At 47.4% G+C, this 24815-nt stretch overlaps 1 protein-coding gene across 1 annotated transcript; it reads left to right on the top strand.

Moving 5' to 3' along the window:
* Positions 1–8728: 8728 nt before the first annotated feature.
* On the top strand, positions 8729–12651 carry ARL4C (ARF like GTPase 4C). The gene has a single exon (XM_081051605.1). It carries the CDS (start codon positions 9208–9210, stop codon positions 9784–9786), a length of 579 nt encoding a protein of 192 aa, XP_080907731.1. The 5' UTR covers positions 8729–9207; the 3' UTR covers positions 9787–12651.
* The last annotated feature ends 12164 nt before the right edge of the window (positions 12652–24815 follow it).

Raw genomic sequence — 24815 nt, 5'->3', positions numbered from 1 at the left:
TCGGACGGTAAGGACCGATATGTAAATAGCATACATCCTTTAAAAATGAAAGATGCCTTTTTTCCCACAGGAAACTCTGCCTAGACGTCTAGGAGCCATGAACAAGCTGTATAAGACCCACCTCTTCCAACCACCTGTGTAAGACCCACGTCTTCCTCTTTGCTTGTCCTTCATCTAATGTTACTGTGCTTTGTTTTGCCCGGGATGATTACAGAAAGTGTGAAAACACCGGGTGTAGAGCTAGTTCCCCAATACCTACAGAAACTCTGCTGGAAAGCTACTTTCCCATCACTTTCCTGTGATAAGGTGATAATGATATGTAGATTAAATGTCATTATGAAAGATCATTTGCATGCATGCACAGCAGAAGGAAGAATTTTTAACTTGTAAGTCATAGCACAAAATGTCACCAGTATCATGGGCACATTTCAGTCCATCGTTTTCTATTCAGGGTCGGCGCTGGAAAGAATCGTTTGAAAACCTGCAAAGAACTTGGGATGTTAGCAGTGTGACACCTTCCAGAAAGTTTAAAGGTTTCAGAAGAGCAAAACCTCTTCCCCATTTTCACCTCCCTAGAAAAGCACTTCTCAATGTTAATGTTAACATTTAACCTTGTCAACCTGACCTTGAGGTAGCAGAATAGCAGCTCTCAAGGAAAATGATGCTCTCCATCAATTTGCTTCCCAAGTCCCGTCTTGGTCATGCTTGAATGCTGCTTTCACGGCTCTCACAAAGCTGGACACGAATCACTTATTCATGGAGATTTGACATTCGGTGGTGCGGTAATTCACTCTCTGGACACTTGTTATATTTATTTTAATTCTTTCTAGAATGCAGTGCAGAATTCAGGGCTTTTTAAATCTGTATGTATCTGCAGACGTGTTTTTCTTTCTGTGCATGCATTCATTAGCTAAATGGGTTTTTTTGGACTTTCTTTGTTACTATGAAAATGATATTTTCATGCACCTGAAAAGCAAATTCAAACAGTACAGGAGGTGTACAATGAAACATGTCTCTTTTCCATCCACATACTCAGTTCCACTGTCCAGAGGTAACCATTCCCGGTAGCTTTTTGTGTTCTTGTGTTTCTTTTTGGAAAATCCCCACGTTTGTCTTATGTCTAGATATCTATCTTTCGAAGACACACACACATTCACACAGATATAGAGACACAATGTTTCATCGAGAGAGGAATATTTGTGCACTGTACTTTTACAACTCACCAATGTTTGGCTGATCTTAACCATATCAACACACAGACTCATCTCATCATTTTTAACAGCTCTGAAGGCTTTGATTGCATGGAAGTATCTTAGGTTAGTTAGTAGTTTGAGGGGCATTCCAGTTTCTGGCCAGTACAAACAACTTCTTATGGAAACCACCCATCTGCAGCCACGTGTCTGGCCCTATGGCTACGTATGTTTCTCGAATCATCAGTCTGCCCTCAAGTCTAGGCCTAATTTTTATATTTGAATGTCTGACTTATTTGGCAAGGAAAAGCCTTGGGTTGTTTTCGTTCAGTTATTTTGCCTGCTTGGCACTAGATAAAATCATAACAAAGACACGGCCTATGAGGAGCAGGCTGGAAATTAAGTTAAGAAACACCAGATAAATAAGCTTGAGTTCAATGAGAGATCGTGAGCTTCTCCACCACAGAAATTTAGTTTATGCTCATTGCTTTGTTTTTGTGTTTCTTTATCTTTTCATCCCAAGCCATAACAGCCTGGAAGACCGTTGGAGTTACCGTTTTTGTCCGCTCGCTCTTCCCGTCTACACCAGTGTATCATAGGTCCGGGGAGCCAGGCCGCATCCGGGTCAGACGAGACGCCACCAGCAGCTGTAGGGCCAGGCTCAGGAGACAGGCACAGGGGCTTCCAAATGGCTGGCCGCTTATTGGGACTGCAGCCGATGAGGATGGCCCAGAGGCCCAGTGTGTGGGACCGTGGGTGTCCAGTGGCTCCAAGGCATGGGTGCCCTAGGAGTGCCACCAAGTGAACCCAGCACCCAGTCGCTCTTGGAAGCAGAGGTCCCTCTGGGCTCAGGGCCTGGGCAGGGTCTTCAGTAACTGCTGCAGGAAAGCTCTGATAGTTTTGTCCTTTCTCCAAAAGGCTCCTACTTTGTTCTGACGTTTCATGGTCATACTTTAGCTCTTCCAGACTACCTGCTATTAGATTATTAGATTATTAGATTTATGCTACTGCTTTCTCTTTTGCTTCCTTTGCTTAGAACTTTTGAGACGCATAAATACATTTTCTCCAAGGTACAGCTTTGAAATAAGTTCAATATCTGGAAGGAGATACAAGCCATTGATACCTGAGGCCTCTAAGGAGAGAAGCTGTGGCCCAGTGGATAGAGGGGGTGGTGGAGGGTGGGAAAGTGGCTTCCTTTGTACTGAATACCCTTTTGTACCCTCTCAAAAAATACCCAATCAAAAAATATTCTAAAATTATCGAGTTCATCATTTGTATCTTAGTTCTCTTGAACATAAGTTTCGCAAAAGAGAATAACTTGCTCTGCTATGAGCAAATAAAGGGCTGGATCCTCCATAAAGATTGTGACGTTTTTGACTAGAATGAAAACACCAATAATAAGACCAAGGAGGAAGGTGTGAAGGAGGAAGTAAATTCACCTTCTTGTACCTTTATCCTTTTTTACCCAGTTGTCCTTTCATTTTACCTTGGTGCCTATTTACCTGGGTCTCTTCTCTCCTTAGAGTTTTCTGTGTTTCTGTGTAGAGGTCACATCTCCTCACATTCTATTTCGGGTGTCAGACTTCACTGGAACGTCCTTCTGGGTCATGTGAGGGGGCTGAGAGTTGGGTTTTGAGGCCTACATCCCTTCACTTACCATCTCCCTGTCTGGACCAGGTAGTGTTGCTTTCTTAAGCTGGGAAAATACTGAGGCCAACCTCCCACCATTTTCTAGAGCTCTGTCGTAAAAGCTAGATTGAAGAAAGCGGCTGAGGCCAAGGATCTAAGTGAGACTTGCCCTGCCAACCCCTGAACAGAAGAAGGCCCGTCCCACGGAGCTCACCTACCCCGTGGAGAAGGGGACAGACACCGAATCTGCTCCTGGATGCATGTCCCTTCCTTGATCACTAATGAAAGGTGACCCAGTGACATGTTAGTTCGGGCCGGTCAGATTAGCTACTGTCTTTCTCAGGACGCAAGCTCAGGAGACAGAGGCACGTGTCTGGGTGAAGTTTGCTCCCTTCCGTGTGCAAAAATGGAAGTAAACCCCCAACCATCAAAGATACACATAAAGACAACTGTCTTAAACGGAAGAAAAGCCAATACGTGTGATTTAAAGGGGCTCTTGGTATCAATTCCAGAGCCATTTCTGAAACAGAATGATCTGGACTCTGAGTAGATGTAGGGAGCAAGCAGATGGAAAGGAAAGGTGTGTTTGTCTGTTGTCTCCTGCTGGTTTGATGTACTTGCTTGATAATTCTGGTAGAGAGACATACGTAAAGAGAGTTCTGAGTTCTCTGGTGAGCTCTTCTGGCTTTGGCAGTGCTAGAGAGAAATCAGGAGAGGTAGGTGGGAAGGGCTACTGAGAGGAGAGGAGGAGAAGGCCGAGACCCACCACTAGGGGTCACCGACATTCTGTGGACTGATGACTAAAGAGACCAAGTCTAGTGGCCGTGCTGGAAGAGCTGGAGAGGAGCGTGATTTTATAGCTGCGTGTCTGGAGGTCCTGGTGGGTGATGTCCCTCTGAATCTGTGACCATCCCAGACGGTTCTCAACATGATGGTCACCTGCATCTTAGGGACAGCATGTGGAACAGTAAAGGGTGGGGGAAGCCCTGCCGGTGAGCCAGACCAGCTGGTTTTCTTAGGAAAACATTTTAAGGAGGGAGCCATCAACAGGCTCAGTTGAAAGGCCAGAGAGGAAGGGAACCAGAGGCCTTTGGGTTTTTCCTTTGGTCACCAATGGCTTAGGAATGCAGATTTAGGAGATCAGAGGGGGCAGGAGCCAGAAAGTAAAGGGAATTGTCTATGATGGATGGAGCAAAGTATTAGATTACATGAGCGCAGTATAACCCATTAGGAAATAATAACTTTAAGTGGCTATGCCTGTAACAACAGCAGCAATGAGCTGAGAACTCTCTTCAGATGCGTGGACCATTTTCACGTAGAGGATAGTTCCAAAAGAAGCCAACTGTTGTATTAAAATGAAGAGTCATCCCGAGTGACCGCACAGTAGACAAAGGAGGAGCTGGCAACCCATCCTGTCCTCCTCCACCCGGTTAAGAGAGCAGACAGGGCTCTACAGAAGCACAAAAGTGCAATTGTTTCCCTCTCTGGGGTCCAGCCAAGTAGGTTTTAATTAAGTGAAAATAATAGGCATCCCAGTTCACCTGAGGAGGAGGGCGAAGGAGAAACCAAAGTAATCTGTTTCCATCAAATACTTTTCGGTTCATGGCACAGCGCTCTAATCACCGGTATTTATTATCCATTTTTTTCTCTCTTTCTTCACTGTAGCTTTTAGAGTAGAAATTTAATTATGGTGATTGAATTATTACAGGAATCAGAAATAACTTTTGCATACCAAGCTTTTTCTTCTCTTTCAAATGAAAGGGTGCTGGCACTGATATGAGAATTTTTTGTCATTTTAGTAGACCTGAGTTCGGAGTTCCAAAGGGTAGTGTCTTAATGTCCTCGATAAAAGTTCACTTAAGAGATGAAATTTAAGTTTTAAAGAGAGGTTTAAAACAATCTCATACAAGAGTCTTATCTGAAAATAATATTGATAGGAAAGATAACGACTTCTAAATTTTCATACCTATCTTGGGCTCGTAATCGAGCCCTACAAGTGATAATGAAGATTTGAATGGGGGGAATCTTTTAGCTATTTTTTTTTTTTTTTACCAAAAACAGCAATGACAACTACAAAATGATCCTAGTAGCGGTAGTTGGGAAAATGAGGACCTGAATTGTTTCAGTCTTGTTGCTCCACAAAATTTGAAAATAAGGCACTCTGAACTGTTTTGGGGGTTTTGTTTTGTTTTGTTTTGTTTTCATTAAAACCATGAACTTGAATGGACAATAGAAAAGTGGATCCTTTTTATTTCCAGGCTTTGGACCACTTGAACGAAGCAAAAGGCCACAAGTATCAGAGATTCATATTTGTCTCCACACAAATCTGCCGTATCCACAGAACTTCCTTTGGAACCAGTGCCTTTTAATCCCTTCCATGTGTAGCCCGAGGCTGGCATGTCACCCTGAATGTGGAGAGCCGAATCTCCAGGGAGAGAGACATTTCGGTCAGGCACTCCCCAGGACTTCTGGGAGTGTGGGTGGGGTCTTCATTAAGGACACTCTCACCAGACAAAGAACTTCAGTCCTGGACCACCTGGTTCCCGCGGCTTGAGGCTCACTGCTTTCTCTGTCCAGCTGGCCTCCTTCGTTCTCGATTCCTGGACCCTGTCCATCTATGGCTGCCATGCCTGCCCACTGAATTCAATGCAAAAATTTATTTCTTCCAATCTCTAATCTCAGCCGGATGTCCTGGACGCTGATTTCCTCTCTCTTCCATCAATTTATGATTCTTTGAATGGCCTTTTCTGGTAAAACCCCTTCACGTTCTGCCAGGCTCCTGGTCCCCACTCCTGGGAAATCACCCCTGTGTTCTGCACGGGCCTCACACACAAGATCCAAGCCTGCATCTGAGAATTGACGCCCCCACCCCCACCCCCACCAGAAGCTTGAGCCCCAAACAGAAACACTTTCTAGGCTGAACAGGCGGGACTGTAAGAGATCTGGTCCCACAGCTCCAGACAGAGACCCAGGTTAGGGAGTCGCTTATCCATCCATTCATTCGTTCAAAAAATGCGAATTGAGCATTCACTGGGCACTAGGTAAATTTGCCTCTACAGAGGTCTTCATCTATTACACAAGAAGCTCAGTAGAGGGCACTCCTGGATTGTAACAGCTAAGCATCGAGGGCAGTGAACCAGAACCCAGGAATCCAATCAGAAAACGCAAATAGTCACATTATATGTGTGTTTGTGGACACACACGCCCATGTTTTGATCTTTATCTTTATCCACACTCAACTATGGATGGATGCTCGTGGAATATATCACTCTATTCATTTAGAGCCACTCAAAGTTATCTTAATTGGTAGCGCACTTTATTTCTAAGTCCTTAAAGAAATAAAGCGATAATATTTTAGGACCTGATTTCAAAATTATAGCTAAGTTATTGCATTCTGTTTAACGTGAACTAATTGAGTTCTTTTCTGAGTATAAAGTCATCTTGATGCAGAAGAGAAGAGAGAGGAGCTGAAATATTGCTGCTGCTGAAGTGAAATTCATCTCAGGCAAGACACAAGTTACTCTTTGAGAAATGTCTTACTCTGATTAATTAAAATGAAGAAACTAGCACACTGCAACCAACATTTTCCATTCAGCAGAATACTTGCCAACTGGGGGTCCATCTCTATCAAATGCCTATGTGCTACATTATAAAATTGGTTTCTTGGCAGTCATCAAAGCCAACATTTATTGAGCACTTACTATGTGCCAGGCATTATGCCAAACAATTTACATTATTGTGTCATTTACTTTTCACAACCACCATATATGTTAGGTACCTTTTAGAGATATGAAGCTTGAGAAATGGGGAACTGCGTATTGCCACGTGGCTACAATGTGGTGAGAAATAGCACCCACCCAGGTCCTCAGCCATGATGCCATATCCATGTAGAAATAACAGGCTGTAAGTGGGCCTTGTATTTCTGACATAGTGGTAACATTACTTTCCCTTTCATCAGCCCAGTGTTTTTCCATTGAAATTCATATTTGCAAGAAAGTTGACTCAGCCGAATGACACTTTTATGTGATAGAACTTAAATTATCAACTGTAAAATCAACTTATCACCTGGTGAGTGAAATTAGAAGGTAGAGCGTTTGCTATTCAATTATGGTGAGTTGCTGTTTAATGGCTGTTCTGAAAGGCTCTATTAATGTCTATTAATCGGCTTTTTCTGCTGGACAACAGACAGCCCTTTATTGCTAAACCCTACCGAGGGGGTACAAAATGTGTGGGCGTCAGTCAAAACCACCATTGGTAGTAATGAGTATAGCACCAAGAAAATACATCGGATGTTTTACTAAAATATTTATTTCCCTCCTACTATCCTTAAAATAAAACCAGGACCTGACTGCGGGTAAATGCAAGTGAGGGAAGGGAGTCCTATATTAAGATCATTTGTGGGAACCAGATCAAGAGACTTGCAGTCTGGTCTGCCCCTTTCCAAATGTCCAGGTCCCAGGCTACTAATCAATGTCCCATCTCAGGCTGCCACCCAGCCTAGTCCCTGCCTGTGGCACTAAGGAAGGAGAGAGAAGAAATAGTCTCTTGAGAAGAAGGCTATTTATGGGGCCAGCCTTGAAGAGAGCCAAAAAAAAAAAAAAGAAAAATCACTCCAGCACAAAATCCTGTCTTCCAGGGTTCCCAATAACGGAAATGACCTCATTATAAATTACGCTGACATCTCTTATTCTTGCTTACTCACTACGATTTGCCCCTTTGGGAACAGATGCCTGATGTTTCACAAACTGGAATAAAACCACTGGAGTGTAGTGAGGAGAGATGGAAACCAGGGACCCACAATGGTGTTTGTAACCTCTGGTACCACCGACTTCAAGCTATGGACATTTGGATTTAGCCCCCAAGTGCATCTGGAGCCCCAGTGAATGAAGAGTGGGCCACCCGTGGCCAGGTGGTTCTCAGTTCTCAAACTAGGTTGGCAGAGGGTGCTCTCCTGAGATGCTAGCGCTTGACCTGGGCTGTCAGTACAGTCGGTGGGAACAAACGCAGTCAAAGGGGCTGTCTGGGAACGGGGAGCTGTCCTAGTTATCTGGGGAAAGGTGCCCTTCTTCCCCTGATTGCGCCTAGAATGCAAGTGCAGGAACCCTGCGCCCCTCGCTGTCACCAGGCAGGGCAAGTTGGGCCCTGGGGCACCCGGGGCCTCCTGGGCCCAGACCTGGGCCCCCAGTACGGCGGTGGCCAGGTGCAGCCCGCTGAGCTCCGGCAGGAAACCGAGCCAGGGAGTCACGGAAGTAGGGCCAGAGCCCGGGACCCGGCAAACGGCGCCCGCATGGGAACGCGACGGGCTGGGTGCAGGGCGCGCAGCTCAGGTGCAGGCTGGCGGTCCAAGCACCTTCCCAATTCCCTTCTTCTGGAGGTCTGCAGCCTTGACCCCAGCGCCCTCAGTCCCCAGCGGGGCCCCCTCACACCACCCGACGCTCCCTGGCCCCTGGGCGAATGCTGCCCTCGCCCGCCTCGCTCGGGACTGGGGGCCGCGCCACCGCCCGCAGAGCCGGGACTCCGCCCCGCTCCCCGGAGCAGGCTGGGTCGCCCGGGGCCACGGCCCCGCTCGGCAGTCCGCAGGCCGGGACTGGGGGGCGGGGGGAGGGGAGTTCCGGGAGCCAAGAGATATTTTTATAAGATGCGTCACCCCTCCGCGGAGGAAGAGCCGGCTCCAGCGCATGGTCTGGGCGCGGCGCGAGAGGGATGCACCGAGCGCGACTCCCCACGCCCCGCCGGGCGCGAAAACGGCCCGCAGGGCGGAGAAGCGCACACCCGCCCCCGGGCCGCGGGGGCGTGGCCGAGGGGCGTGGCCGAGGGGCGTGGCCGAGGGCGGGGGCGGGGCCCGCGAGGGGCGGACTCGGGCGCCCTCCAGCCGCTGCAGGCTGGCGGCGGCGGCGGCGGCGCGGGGACTGCGGGGACAGCGCGGCGGCAGCGACGCCGGGGAAGCCCGCGCCCCGCCTGCGCCTCCACGGCGCGCCCGAGGAGCGGGAGCGGCCCCGCGGCGGCGCCCAAGGCATAGGCGAGCGCGGGCGCCGGGAGCCCCAGCCGCCGGCCGCGGACAGCCGGGCAGCGGCGGGAGCGCGGGGGTGCGGCCGGAGGACGCCGCAGCTAGAGCCGGGCCGGCGGGGGGCGCCGGGTGCGAGCATCCTGCGCCACGGCCGCGGAGGCGGCCTCGCAGGAGACAAAAGCCGGCCGGAGAGGCGCGATGCCCGGCGGGCGCGGGCCGCGCGGGGTCTGAGCGCTCCGAGCCGAGCGCCCCGCGCCGCCCAGGCCGGGCCCGGCGCCGCGGAGGGCGGCAGGCGGGGCCCAGGTGCGCCCGGCCTGTAAGTGCGCGGGGGGCGGCGCCCTCCCGCCGCTGCCGCAGTGGCCGGCTCCGCAGCGAGGAGCCATGGGCAACATCTCCTCCAACATCTCGGCCTTCCAGTCCCTGCACATCGTCATGCTGGGCTTGGATTCGGCCGGCAAGACCACGGTGCTCTACCGCCTCAAGTTCAACGAGTTCGTGAACACGGTGCCCACCATCGGCTTCAACACGGAGAAGATCAAGCTGAGCAACGGCACGGCCAAGGGCATCAGCTGCCACTTCTGGGACGTGGGCGGCCAGGAGAAGCTGCGGCCGCTGTGGAAATCCTATAGCCGCTGCACGGACGGTATCATCTACGTGGTGGACTCCGTGGACGTGGACCGGCTGGAGGAAGCCAAGACAGAGCTGCACAAGGTGACCAAGTTCGCCGAGAACCAGGGCACGCCGCTGCTGGTCATCGCCAACAAGCAGGACCTGCCCAAGTCGCTGCCGGTGGCCGAGATCGAGAAGCAGCTCGCGCTGCACGAGCTCATCCCGGCCACCACCTACCACGTCCAGCCGGCGTGCGCCATCATCGGCGAGGGCCTCACCGAGGGCATGGACAAGCTCTACGAGATGATCCTGAAACGCAGGAAGTCCCTCAAGCAGAAGAAGAAGCGGTAATGCGCCCGGCAGCGTTCCGGAGCCAGCGGGGAGCGGGCGAGCACGTCAGGAATGAATGAATGGGTGGACGAGTGGGTGCATGTGCGAGATCCCGCGCCAGCGAACAAAGACAGCGAACCAAAGCAATGCTTCGAATTTTTAAAACGGAATCTCTGCACGCAAATGCAGCGCTGGTAACTGAACCTGGGCGTGTTAGGCTCACTTGCCAGCCTGCCATCGACCTGCCCCCACCCCCAGCTCAGGGGACCTTTTGTCTGAAGGCCGGAGCTCCCTAATAGGGTGGGAGGCCGCCCTGGAGAGGGGACGTGCAGGGGCTGCCTTCCGCCCTCCTGGCCCAGGTGGAAGGCTCAGATGTCAGAGACAAAAGGGATTTCTTCCTGCTCCAGCAGGGCCAGAAGTTCAGGCTGCCCCGCCCTCACCTGTGTTACCTGAGGTATGCAGCTTCCAGAATCCTGGGAGTCTCCATCTGGGGGCATGTTGGCAGTGGGAGGTGCTGGGGCAGTAGAAGCTGGATGATTTTATGTCACGGGGCAGGCCCCTGTTGAAATTTCATTTGTCCTGCTCTGGGCCCAAACGAGGTAGTGGTTTGGGCCATCAGAGAACTGCCTGGAACAATACACAGCTCCAGGGCTTGGGGCCCTGCGCTGGCCTTGGCTGCGAAGATGCCCCTTTCTTGGTGCTTTGTGGTGGTTACGGAAGACCAGTCTTGTTGAGAACTGCTTTTCAGCCTGGAATCAGACATCTTCCAGATGGTTTGGACCTGTCCGTGTGTAGGTCATTATCACACAAAGACCAATAAAATTTAAAAAAAACAACAAACAAAAAACTGTTGCAGGTGGTGGCAAATGATACATTTACTGTTTGCAGGATAGTTAAAGGTGTTTAAGGGTAAGGCTCTGGATATGTGAGTGTGCGTGTGTGTGTGTGTGTGTGTGTGTGTGTGGACACAGGGACCTCCCTCTGTACTGTGTAATCGGCATAAATACCTAGACCCATATGTGTAGAATCTTAAATTCTCTTAGCCTACTGATTGGTTTGTGTGAGCACACCAACTGCAGATGTGTGCTGAATTGCAAGATGGTTTTTGCAAAAGATGTCTCAATAATAACCACTTGATGATGGGTTTTGGTTTTCAGACATGTTTAAAAAAAAAAAAAAAAAACTACAAATGAATACTTACCTTCCCTAGGAAAAAAGACTTTGCTCTGCCCTTTTATATCCTTTTACGCTGCAAGTGGCGACATGTTCAGATTTCTAATTGGGTTCATTGTGGCCTATCTGGTTTAAGTATTTCATTAAAAATGTCTCATTAACGTATTTGATGTCATGCACCAAAAAATAAAACCCCACCTTATTGCAAAAGCTGACCTTGTTGCATGGATTTGAAAGCGAAGCGAAGGAAAAGCACCAGGATGAGGTCCTTCGTAATTCATTCCTGGGGAACTGGCCTGCGTAGCAAATGCAAACCACAGTGAGTGCCCGAGATACAAGCAAGCGTGTGACGTCATGCTCACCTGTATTCAGGCACTTCACAGTGTTACTTGAAAGAGGCTTTGGGAAATAAAGTAAAAGAAGAATAAATACATATTTTTAATAATGTAATTTAAAGAAAATCCTTTATAATCAGGACTGAGTCTTGGTTTGCAGAAGCTGTCATTTACCCTGAAACACAGTATCCAAAAGGAAACTTACACTTACTGTTTGATTTTGATTTCCTCTTTGAATCCAGGTTTACAGGTAGAGTTATGTTTTTTCCCCACTGTGATAAATTAATTTACAAAGGAGGCCTATAAAAATGGGGCATCATCATGTTTGAGCATGTGAGTTAGTCAGATTACAAATCCATGCCTACTGTCCATTGCACTCAGAAAGTTAATTTAAGAACCAGAGGTAGAATTCCTGGCTTCCTGCTTGAAACCCAATTCTTGTATGAGATATTTTGAAACAAGGAACCTAGCAGCTCATTTTCCTTTTCTCTTTTGTCAGTGTAGTTGGTACCCTCCACTGCTGGTCTTTTTCTAGAAACTCAGTAGAGAAAATATAGCTAAGCAATGTTGAAAAGCCTGCAAGATTTCAGTTTACATATCGACAGCATATTCACTGATTTTTAAATGGGCTGGTCCCATCAGCTGAAGATTCTGTATAGAATTATTAAAAAAAAAAAATCCATCTTCTTTATTTTCTTCACATGCGACAATTTCTTAAGCACTTTGACATTTTGGTAGTTCCACACTATTGAGAGAATAATATATTTATTTTGTGACATTGCAGATGCCAAACACTGTAACCTTTTCGTGCTAAAGAATCTTAAGTTCAAGATCACTGTTCAAATCCTGCCATGGTTTACAAATGATGCACAATGATTTTGTTTTGTTTTTTTCATTATCAATACTTAAAGGGTGCAATCAGCTGTTAGTAATTGTGCAGTAAAGTAAAACCCTGTGATGTCTCAACTAATAGTTAAGTGTGTCAGTTGATTTCTGTAATGTTTGACCTAGTAAAAGCCCATTTTGTCTCTGACCAAACAGAGGAAGCACAGGTCATGTCACCTTGGAGCGGGCAGCCAGGGAGTCCCCTCCAGGGGAGCAGTCAGTGATTTATGACGCCTCCTGCCCCTGGGAGAATGAATGGGTGTCACGTAGAGGAAGTGGCCTCCCCACGTGAGCTTTGGAAATGTTTCCTCACAGACACAGGGAGGCCCGCTTTGTTTTAGAACAATTCTCTTCGCACATTCTCTGTCATGGTGTTGGGACTATGTCTCCTGGTTTCGGTTTTCGTTTCTACTGCTGTAATTCTCTGTCCTTCTGTTCCCGCTCCCTTTTATATGCATATATGATGCTGTGAACAGAAATAAATTATTTATACAATCAAACATTTGGGGAAATCGTCTGTGGATGCTTTGTGCTCCTGTGTATTCGCTAGGCCTCTTCCGCTGAGTGGAGGGATGGATCGCAAGGTAATCTGGGGCTGGGTCAATTGTCCCTGCTTGTTTGGTTTCAGTGTCTGCTGCACCCTGACTGGTGGGGTTAGAGATCCTGTCCCCCTCTGGTTCCTGTCCATGCTCCTCACGAATCCTTTAGGAAAATGGCCTCAGTGCCCAGCCCGGCCCCAGCCTCTCGATTATTAAAAATTACTTCAAAACTACCGTCTGATTGGGTGAAGCTAGAAATACCTATGTGTTCATACAACACCGTTCGTAATCACAAAACTCAGGGACTTGGCTGCCTCTCTGCTGACATCTGGGTTGAGTTCCACTCTTGAACCCAACACAAGGAGTCCACAACTTGAATCCTCTTAAATAGTTGGTGTGGTAAGACCGTTCTGCTCTGCACATGCCCCTGGGAAAAGGTACGCTTTCTAACAAAAAAGTGATTGACTGAGATGCAGCAGAACCTCCCACAGGTTCAATGTGTAGCTCACGGAGGCAGATATCGAGTAACTAAACTAAGCAATGGCTGGGTCTTAACTCTGGAGCCAAAAAGCTCTAGTTTTAAATTCTGACTCATGCTCAGGGCCTCATGATTTTGCTGACGCCTCGATCCAAGTTTCCCCACATGTAAAATGGGATGGTGATGGTTGTTGGGAGAATGAAGCTGAACCGGAAGTGCCTGTCACATACGTGGTGTAGAGCAAGTCCTTAACAGCTGTTAGCTGGACTCCAGACTCAGGGCAAAGTAGAATCAGCTATCACATCTGGTCGTCCAGGGCGGTCTTCTCAGCCAGAGCTGTGAGAGGCTGAATGAGGAGCTCGGCTGAGGTCTGCAGACGCACATCCGTTCCTCCTCGTACAGCCCACCTCACTAGGCTGCGAGCCTCTGCATGGTAAGGAGTAGACCTTTGATAGCTGATGCGCTCATGTAGTACGTGCTTAATAAATATTGGTTGAATGACTTAATAATTCATGTTGGTTATTTGGGTTGTAAACTTTCCCATGGACATTGTACAAAATCAATGATCGTTTCGGATTAAGTCTTTTCATTAAGATAAAAAGCCATAAAATAATATCATTTTTCAAGATCACTATTGGGAGATGAGCCATAGAAATGACTTTGTAGAAGGCCGTTCAAACTTACACATTAGTAAAACATTTATGAGCTTAGTGATTTCTCTTTGAAAATGAGCAAGGCTTGACTAGATCATTCACGTCGCTATTCACGTCGCTGCAGAAGCTAACGTTTAAGCCAGATGGCATTAAAAGGGCTCAGATGTCATTTCTAAGTACTGAAACCCAAAAAATGCTTGAAAAACCATTTAGAAAAACCGTTGCAGTTCCATAAGAGTAAAAATACTAAAAATCAAAAGAAACAAAGATTGAAACCCTTGTTTTTTGGTGCAACCTTAATTTAACGTTGATTTAACAATTAAATCCTTGAGGAGCCCGGTGACAATTGATATTTGGACAATATTGTTCATTTTATGTTTTAGAAGAAAGTAACCCATCACTCTGACCTCTAACAACTGAGGAAGCTAATTTTAGTCCTATGCAACTGCTGTAGTTTCCCCAATCTCAGCTTCCCTCCCACAGGAGGTTTTAGTTCTTCATTTGTATGTAAATTTCTGCACTAGATGGTGGGTGTCTTGCCTTAATGTTTTGTGCCTTCACTTTTGTCTCCAGAGCTTGTACCCTTGAAACAACTCTGTTACCAACATCATAGACTGTTTTGATGTTACATTTGTGTGGCACCCAGGAAGGACAAATTATGTGCCAAGAGCAGAAGATAAAAGGCCTGAGATGACAAAGGGAGAGTGGAGAGAACACACCAGAACCGGATCCTCCGTGATTTCACAGCCCTCACCTGTCCAGATAGACTCTCCGTTTCCCTCCTCTGTATCCATATGTGTGTCTGATGTCCACAACTGGGCATTTGCCTGCCAGGAACCAAATTCGCCATCTCAGTTGCTATGAAAGCATTTCTGTTCTCTCCTCAAACTTATGCCTTATCCACATTCACTGATCCTTAAAACAGCCTCTCCCGCCTCTTCCTGGCTCAGTCGAAACCTGTTTCACATGGAATTTGCACAAGACGCTGGAGTACTTCATACATTTTTTTGCACAACCACTGTTCGAGAATGGGGCTGCTTCAGTTTCAGGGAGGAAATTGCAAACTGAGGATTTCTGAGAAGGTGGCATATTGTTGCTTCACCAGGATTAGAAGTGAGAATGAAAGAGCTATGTGGTTTAACCCCGCCTAAATTTTCAGAATATAAGATGGCTTTCTTTGAATTGGTATGAATTTATATGCCTCTCTGGGCCTTAACTTCTAATGAGAGTATCACAACACATTCTTAGAGTATGACAGCATGGCATGAAATAACCAAAACGATTTTTAAAGTTGTTTCTGTGGCATGGGTTTGAGAGGGCAAGCATCCCTGTTGCATGTGCTAATTAAAATTACTTTAGTAATGTTAAGTACAGCTCTACGTATTCCTATTCTGACGTAGTCCTGTCTAATTATGATAATAAGCTAACCTTTATTGAGCACTTAATATGTGCGAAGCTCCATGCTAAGTTCTTTGTCTGCTTGATCTCTTTTCCTACCAAGAGCTCCAAGAGATCACTTCATTAATCAAATCAATCAATCAATTGATGTATCTGCACTTGCAAAGGAAAAAATTGAGGTGAAGAGAAGGTTACATCACCTTTCAGGTCAATCCCTGTTTAGGGTAGAGAGCCCAGGTGAAGCCCCAGGTTTCTGGCACCAAGGCTGAGCTCTGGGCAGTGCCCCCCGCTTGCTGCTCATGGAGAGGGAAACCCTGCAGGTGAAGGAAACTAGGAGGTGGAGACTTGTGTCGCTGGTGGGCACCGCCACCCTCCTGCCAGGGAGGACCACCTTTTCTCACCCCCTCTCGAGAACTCACACTCACCCCCACTGACATGCCTGACCCCAAGCTCCGTGCCTTGCCTTCCCTTCTTGGAAAACACATCCCAGTGTCTAGGGAATCCATTCCCTTTGGACCAGCTTCTGTCCTTGAAGCATTTGATTTTTGATACTCTTTTCAGGAGACCATATGTGTCAGGGCAATGCCTCCTGGGTCATACGGGGCCTTTGTTCCCCAGCAGTGGGCCCTGGGAAGTGTCAGCAGGCCTGCGTTGGGGTGCAATCTTGACACAGGTCATCTTACTTCTCGCAGCCTAGACCCCTGGACGCCACAGTGAGGCTGAGAACCCCTGCCCTGCCCCCCCTTCACGGTGATTCCAATGATCAAATGAGATAACAGCTGGGAATGTTGTGTGCAACCGGCCAGGCAGGTCTAGACACACGTAAACTTTGCATATCATGCTTAGACTGTGGCCCCTTCTCTGCGATGTCGGCGCTTGTTGGCAGGGATGTTCCGCTTCTCATCTCGTTACAGACAAGCCCAACAGCTCCACTGTCCCCCCTTCATTTTCACTGATAACATTTGCAACTCACAAAAACTAAACCGAAGAAGAGAAACATCTGTCCCCAAGAGATTCTGTGAAGGACACAGAACCTCATTGGATGTTTCCACTAAGTGACTGTTGGGAAAAATAAGCCTTCTTATTTCTGTCGTTTGCAGAATACTCATTCTTCTAATGGCGAGCTCATGGTTGCTTTCATTTCCTTAAACACTAACTCCCTGGTCAATTAATTTCCACTGCCCATGTCTCATAAAAGCTGAAACAGTTTCAACATATAATTTAAAAGTCATGGTAAGGAATGACAATCGCAACAGCTTATTTCACAAATATGTGTTTGAATTCATTATTACATAGGTGATGTTTGCATTGCTATGCAATTTGAATTGTGCTGGGGTGCCATTTGTATCTTGCAAAAAAAATGCTGTTAGAAACATGACCCACAAACAGTTGTGACACCCATTATACTGGGGACACTCCACTAGGCAGAGGTGTCAGGAAGACATGACACAGTTCTTGTCCTCAGAGGGCTGATATTCTAGCTGCTGCATCAGGGCTGAACCATCAAGTGATGTACTCACCACCAGTGTGAAACTTCACTCAGTGTTACCCAAGAGAAAGTCATTAATTCAGCCAAGTTCACATTTCCCACAACTCACTTGCCTTGAGGTAAAACTAGAGTAAAACCATATTACTCTGTGTCCTGGTGTGTGTGATTTGAAGACCACTAGCCCTCCCTCAATATCTGGCTCCAACCCTTTCTGAGATTTCCTTGAGGTGGGGGTGCAGGTTCCCTGTGCTAATATCCACTGCCTCATCCATTTTCTCCTTTCATACCGTGACCACTTGTGCAGGTAGACACCTGCACAAACAGACTTTCACAGTCTTTCTGGAAGCTAAGATCAGCATGGTGGCCCAGACTGCTGGCCCCAAATACTACTGACCCTATTGTGTCACCCCCATTCTCAATGTCCAACGGATATTCAGTGGCATGATTCCTTACCGTCTACTCCCACATGTAAGGGACTCAGATGTCCGAGAGCCTAGGGACTCTCTGAGTAGGTGATCTTGTGCCATCTCAGGACCCCCCTTTGTATCTGACACTTTCTTTTAGAGCCTCTCTTGGGGGCCTCAGCCCCCAAGTCCCCTCCCAAAAGAATCTCAACTGGTTAGAAGTCCTGAGATGAACATGAATCCTCTTGGAGACCCCCATGAACCTAAAAGGGGGTGTGTCATCTGTTTCAGAATCAGTTTGCTCCCATAGTTAGGAATTTTCTACATCAGTATTGAAACTGATCACATCTCCCTGAAATTCATTCTGTGTTTTAATTCTGCACTTCCTGCTTCTGTTTGCATAGGTAATTGGGATGATGGTTTCAAGGGTTGGAGAGTTCGGGCTAAAGGCTTCTGAAGCAGATACTGCAAATAATCCACACAAATCCAGGCCTCTGTCATCTCTTTTGCTGGCAGAACCCCAGTTTTTGGGGTACCCTCTGCCTCTTGGCTATGTGCTGATGGACAGTGACCCTATACCCAGCTTAAGGTGTGATTGGTCTGAGCCATGAAATTAATCCATTCTTCTTGCCAGTGATTTGCCTAGGAAGGGTCGTGATTCTGACCCATGAGCCTGGAGGGAAAAACTCTTTGGAGTTTGGAGAGGAGTAAGTGAATGGGCTTTGGAAATTTTTCCTTGTGTTTTAAAATTAGACACAGGACCATAACACTTTCCTTTGCTTCTCCGACTTTGCGAGAATAAAGATGTGATGCCCGGAGTGGCTGCAGCCATCTTGACACCACACACTAAAGATAGCAAAGGAAAGTACAGAAGGGACCTGTGTCTTAGAGGATGTCACTGAACTGCTGTAATAACTAACTCTAGACTGCCCAACCGCAGAACTTGTAATTCTGTGAAAAAATAAATCACTCTTTCCTTGGGATTTCAGCTGAAAATCCTTAACTGATAAGGTCCCATAGACAGCATAACGAAACTCTGAGGGTACAGAACATTTAGGGCTCCCCCAAGGGCTCCCCATCCCACCACCTCTGTGCCAACAGGTCACAGGTAGATTGGAACCTGCCTTGATTGGCCCTGGCTGGGAAGGGGGGACCACTTGGCTCCTGGTTTAACAATTACTGCCAGGGAGCCAAGGTGATTGTGGCCAGACAAGTGTGGCACACCTGAGTGTCACTCAGAGTAAGCGACTGAAAAGGTCATGAAATGTTAAGCCCTTTACCAGCACTCATACTCTCAAAAGAAATAATATTAATTGCTACCATTCATGGAGTGTTGGTTTTATGCTAGACAATGAATCAAGCACTTCACAGTCATTTCTTGGAATCCTTTCTGAGAGGATATGAGGTAGGTATGTTCATCCTACCGGCACCTCCAATAGTCGGACAGGTAAATAGGTAGATAAATAGAAAATCATCATCATAATTGGTGACCACGTACCGAATGCCAAGCACTGAACTAAATACATTAGGTATTTACAATACATTAGGTATTTACTATTTACACCTCATAATAAACATTATGGGATAAGGGCTGTTTTTGTCGTCACCCTCATTTCACAGGTGCAAAACAAGGCTTGGAGATGCTGGGTGTCCTGCCAGGTCACAGAGCTACTAAGCAGAGGGAAAACTTGAGTCTCGGCAGTCTGACCTCAGAACCCGTGCACTCACCTGAGGCAGGGCCGGGCATGGGGTGGGCGGTGCAGGTTATGAGTCGGTAACTGGTGCAGTGTCCCCACCACCGCAGCTCAGAAAGATGTCACAGAGCTCTCCAGACCAGCCCCTCTAAAATCTAAGTGCACACCATGTACCTGGGGCCTGTTACATCACAGGGCCTGACTGGGGGCTGGTAATTCCCCAGTGGTGTCACGCTGCTGCTCCCTGACATAAGTGTCGAAGCCATTCATTCCTCCAGAGTTGCCAGACATTGGCTCTGCATCACGACGGACCCCAGAAAGCCTTGTGCATGAATCAGAGGAATCACATCACTCTGATTCCTCTAGGATGGTGGCTTTCACCTGGAGGGCCGAGGTCAGCCAAGAAAGCATGCACACAGGTGTCCCCCTGGAAGATGCTGGCTGCAGTTTTGACACAAGATCGATGACTCTTGAAAGCACTATGCCAGTGAAAGAAGCCATACACAGAACAATACTGTGTGGTTCTATTCACGTGGGATGCCCAGAACAAGCAAATTCACAAGACAGAAAGTGGCAGGGGGTGAGGGTGGGGCATGGGGAGTGACCGCCAATGGATATGGGGTTATTTTGGGGGGTGGTGGAAATGGTTTAGAATTAGACAATGGTAATGGTTACACAACAGTGTGAATATACTACAACCCACAGAATTGTCTACTTTAAGACCATGAATGTTATATTACATAACTTATATCTCAATTTAAAAAATTGCAAAACAAAAACCAAAATTTATACCTCATCTGATAGGTCATTGGGACCCGCCCCAAGGATCCTTATCCACACATTGATTTCTATTCAGCTGGTAAAATAATAAATTGTAGCAGTTTACTTTTGTACCCAGCAGAGTGCTCGTCTGACCTTGCTACATCTGAACAGTCCAGGACAACGGTATCTCAAGCATATTTAATTGTTATTAGTGACGACTCTATTCGAGCTGGTGTTATCTGCTTTCAATGCTGCAGCTGGGCTCTCGAGTACCAAGTCACACTTGCTTTGGGAAAACGCAAGAGTTGAACAGGTCTGAGAGCAAAGAGTCAGCCCGATGCTATTAACCATGATTTCTATAATTCCTTTGTTCATTTTTCAGATCAGAGGTAATCACACTCCCAAGAATATGTATTGATTCCAGAACAGCCTTTCTGTGTCTCTACCTATTGCTCTGCCAACAGCCTGGCAGTAAGCTCAGGACCCTTATCCCAATGTCAGGCTTTTACTCAAGTGAAAGTGCTTAAATATCCACATTTTGCACATTTTGCACTCTCGCATTCTAGGAAGGACCGCGTTCTAACTATGATTTGTTCAAGGACTCAAGAGGCTGTGAAAAGAATTCTGAGCCTTGAGTTTCTGAGCTGTTCTTGCTCTCTGTGCACACAGGCCTTTGTATGTCTTCTCAAGGTCATGTTAACTCTTGTCTGTCTGGTACCCCTTAAGATTATTATCAAGACCATTCAAGTTAAACATTCATCTACCATTTCGTCAACATACTCTGGAATTAACGAATTCTATAGACCACTGCTCCTCAAACGGTAATGTGCATAGGACTTACCTGGGGACTTGCCAAAATGCACAGTCTCACTTGTTAGGTCTCAGTAGGGCCCAGCCACCTGCATTTCAACCAGCTGTCCGGTGCTGCTGGTGCCGCTGGTCAGCAGACCGCACTTTGAGCAGCAAGGAAGGAAGCCATGCTTTCCTCATTATAGAAGATGGAATGGAATGCACTTACACTTGTGGGTCCAGTGTAGATTGTGAACAGGACAGAGGAAAATGCATGTTTTGTGCCAGGAGGGGACCCAGAAAATGCACAGAGTCACCTCCACGAAGTGAATGTTGCATGGCCTCTGCTGGCGCGTGGTGAGGCACGTCGATACCAGCTGGTTGCTGCTGTGGCCCCAGGTATTCAGGAGACTTACTGTGAGGCCGGAAACTCAATCTGTCACATTTCCAGGCTATCCCTCAGTAGCCATGAACTTTCTGGGGTCCAAGAAGATCCACATAATTTACAGAACCTTAAGGTACGTGGCTGGCCTTGGGATAGCTGTTTGGCTGCATGGCAGTAGGCAAGGCAAGGGTGACTGACAGTCCATGCACACCCCCTCCTGGTTCCTCCCATTCCCACTGAGGCAGTCTCTCTGCGCCCGGCACACTCATGTGCATGGATTGACACGAGGCCATGCCACCAATACTGCCCAATGTACCCTGAGTGGAAATGGGCAGTTCCGAGAGGAGGTCCCTTCTCCACTCTCTTCCTCCCCTCCGTGGGACTGAAAGCAATGACTCTAAGATAACTGAGGTGCCCAATGGGAGCAGCCTGAAAACCTAAGTCACCTCGTCCAGGAGAGGCAAGGTGCTCAACGTGAGCTGGACAGAAACCTCTGTCATGTTACAGAGTTTCAGAGTTTACTTACTGACATAGCCAAGCTTGGCGTTCATGCCATACATTGCCCACCAGCATCACCACAGAACCCACAGTGTGTGACCAGCATCAGGAAAGGTGGTGTGGGGACAGAGCCCCAAAAAGTTTCCCGGCTCTCGGCCTCACGTGGAAAGGTGCTGACTCAGGTAGTAAATGGCCATCAACTGTGATTGGATGGCCATCAGCTGTGGCTAGTTGGCCGTCAGCTGTAACCAGTGAGCCATTGGCCACTAATATAACTGCTGTGGCTACGCTAGCAGAGATGGGAGCTAGCAAGAGCGGATTGCAGAGAGGCGGGTGCCGCCGGGGAGAATAGAGTGGTATGACTCCCCTACCTATGGCTCCGTGGGTGTTCCTGTTTGGCCTCACCATGTTCTGTGTTCTTATGTGGGGAGCGGGACCAGAGACCCCACCTGACACCCCGCACGACAGGTGGTGACAGTCGTGCAAATTTCCCTTCACTTTTTAGAGGTTTGTCCTCAGGAGTCTTGTTCCATCACCTTCCATTTCTTCCTTTTTAAAACAGAGTGCCCTTGCACATTGGCACTCCCCGGTGCTTTCAGGTACTACTATTCTTTTGGCATCAAGGGCAACACCTCTGGAAGGTCAGCATCAGGTGAACATCAAGTTTATTTAAATCTTAAGTTTCACTGGCAGGTGTATATAATTATACCCCAGCCGCAAAATGAGACTAAGATTAAAGGGAGTGCTGGATGTCAGTGGGCAGTAAAAGCTTATCTTGGGAGGTATATTAGCTTCCTGTGGCTGCCATAACAAGTCACCATAAGCTGGGGGGGCTTAAAACAACAAGAATTTATTCTCTCACAGTTCTGGGGGCCAGGGTCTGAAATCACGGTGTTGTGAAGGTAGCTTCCTTCTGGAGTTCTGAAGGAGAATCTGTCCCAGGCCTCTCTCCTGGCTTCTGGGGGCTGCTGGCAACCCTCCATACTCCTGGGCTTGTCGATGCGTCACTCCAATCTTTGCCTCTGTCTTCAACTGACCTTCTCTATATGTCTTCTCCCCTCTCTTCCCTTCTAAGGACACTTGCCTTTAGATTTAGCGCTCACCCTAATCAGGATGATCTCATCTTGAGATCCTTAATTACACCTGCAAAGACCCTTTTTCCAAATAAGGTCACATTCACAGCTTCTGGGGGGACATACGTTTCAGGGACATACGTTTCGTTTTGTCCAGAGAAGAGACATTTCCCCAAACGAATTGTTGAAATATTGACTGAACTCAGAGCATTGTAAGCTGGGGACTCCCTGTGGCTCATGCTTATTCTATGTAAGTGTCCCCCATCCTAAATGACACTGACATAGTTCAGCCAATAGTGACCCACCTGTGAGTCTCTGGAGGGACCTCACCTGTCTTGCTGTGTGCTCTGTCCAGGGAACTGCTGAAACGGCAGACCTCTAGTTTTTTGTTAGTCTGTGTGCTTATTTGAGTTTCTGGGAACTCAGTCCAGAGCACCTGTATTTGAAGGAAAGGCAGAGAATATATCCCAAAAGTGGAGGGAAACAAGGCAGGCTGCCCTGACCCACAGGGGGTGTCAAACATGTGACCTACCTGAGACTCTTGTCAAGAAGCTTTTTACTCAAAGTAGCTAAACCCCCAAGTGCTGGGAGTGAGTGGAACCCACACTCTTTGGAATGCCAGCCCCACGCCCCTCTTGTTTATTCACTGAAATCTGAACAGAATGATGTCATCACATCATTGTGAGTTTCTCAAATGGAATTCCACCTGAGTTACATTATGACACCAAGGCGTTATGAGAGATTACTGACAAAAGAAGCACGTGTGTGAAGAAGGCGCCAGATGATCTTGACGGAAGGTGATTCTCTTCTAGTGTTTGGATTTGGGTGTTAAACCCTCCAGTTCACCATCCTAATCCATGAATATCAAGGTCCCGTGCAGCTGTGCACGTCTGACCTTGTGAACCTCCATTAGGAGAGCCTGGATGCCCTGCCCTATAATCAAACCCGATGTCCAGGGCTGCTGGTGGTGTTATTTTTTACATAAAAGGTGAAAATGATACATTTTCTTTTTGTAAAAAAAAATCTCTGTGTGAGAGCCAGTTTTCACTAATCTCCTGTTTGTTTGAACTTGGTTCCTGAATATGGTGGCTTTTCCTGAGTTCTGTCCAGGACATTACCATGACCAGTGGCGCCTCTGTTGCTACAAAATCAGCTTCTCCACCTGTCCCTGTCCTGGTCACATAGTCACTGAAGTGAAGTGTCACTGCCTTCCGGAATTCAAGGCTCCTTCCGAGAAAGATCCCTCATGTTCCTGGTGTCACCAGTGTAAAGAGAACCAAAGTGTTGTAAGTGCTAGGCTGTAACACAGGTCCCAGACTACCTAGGTGGCCACATGCTCGGCCAAATGTAGTTCAGGCTTGTTTGGTCCATCTCATTCCCTGTGTGTATGTACCTACTACAACAGGAGAGATCCCTCCCAACCCATGCATCTGGCATCTTGGTAAAGCTCAGACAGTCACAGTGCTGTGTAGGTTCTGTACCAGGTTTCCTGCTCAAAACTTATTTTTGTGAAACCTAAACCAAAAAGGAGACCCTGAAGATGGAACCTTTTCCTCTAGAGTCATGACCTAATTGTTAGTCCTGAAGTCTCCTGGATTCATATCCCATGAGGGCCCAACAGAACGATTTTTTACAGGCTGGGTCACTATGGTGCCCACAACAATGACTTTCTTGTGAGATGGTTATCAGAAAGGAGACAGAGATGTTCCCTAGGCCCCTAGACTGAGAGACCTAATCCTGAAATGTGTGTGTTCAGAGTATGCCTTCCTTTGTCCTGTACAGAAATAAACATTCAAGAATGGATATGCTCAGGGCCAGCCTGGTGGCTCCGGCGGTTGGAGCTCCATGCTCCTAATGCCGAAGGCTGCCAGTTCGATTCCCACATGGGCCAGCGGGCTCTCAACCACGAGGTTGCCAGTTCAATTCCTCGAATCCTGCAAGGGATGGTTGGCAGCGCCCCCTGCAACTCAGATTGAACACAGCACCTCACCTTGAGCTGAGCTGCCACTGAGCTCCCGGATGGCTCAGTTGGTTGGAGCATGTCCTCTCAATCACAAGGTCCTCATCCCTTTGACTCCCACAAGGGATGGTGGGCTGTGCCCCCTGCAACTAGCAATGGCAACTGGACCTGGAGCTGAGCTGCACCCTCACAACTAAGACTGAAAGGAACAACTTGAAGCTGAACGGCACCCTCCACAACTAAGATTGAAAGGACAACAACTTGACTTGGAAAAAAGTCCTGGAAGTACACACTCTTCCCCAATAAAGTCCTGTTCCCCTTCCCCAATTAAAAAAAAAAAAAAGAATGGATATGCTCACAAATGGATGATAGTTGAGTTGGGTATTATAAAATGATGCGAGTCTTCTCTTGGGTAAAGCTAGACTGGATTAATTATCCCAAGGAACCTTCCAACTCTATAATTCTATGCTTCTGTGCAGTCATGCAGATCCATTTTTTCAGACTCTCCAACTTGTGGCAAATTTGTCAACACATG

The sequence above is a fragment of the Rhinolophus hipposideros genome (assembly GCF_964194185.1).
Source record: "Rhinolophus hipposideros genome assembly, chromosome: 6".
NCBI classification, from domain to species: Eukaryota; Metazoa; Chordata; class Mammalia; order Chiroptera; family Rhinolophidae; genus Rhinolophus; species Rhinolophus hipposideros.
This window is presented reverse-complemented; position numbering and strand designations above follow the sequence as displayed.

Bases quoted from the DNA above. Each gene is read 5' to 3' on its own strand.
- ARL4C (XM_081051605.1), top strand. From the start codon at position 9,208: ATGGGCAACATCTCCTCCAACATCTCGGCCTTCCAGTCCCTGCACATC.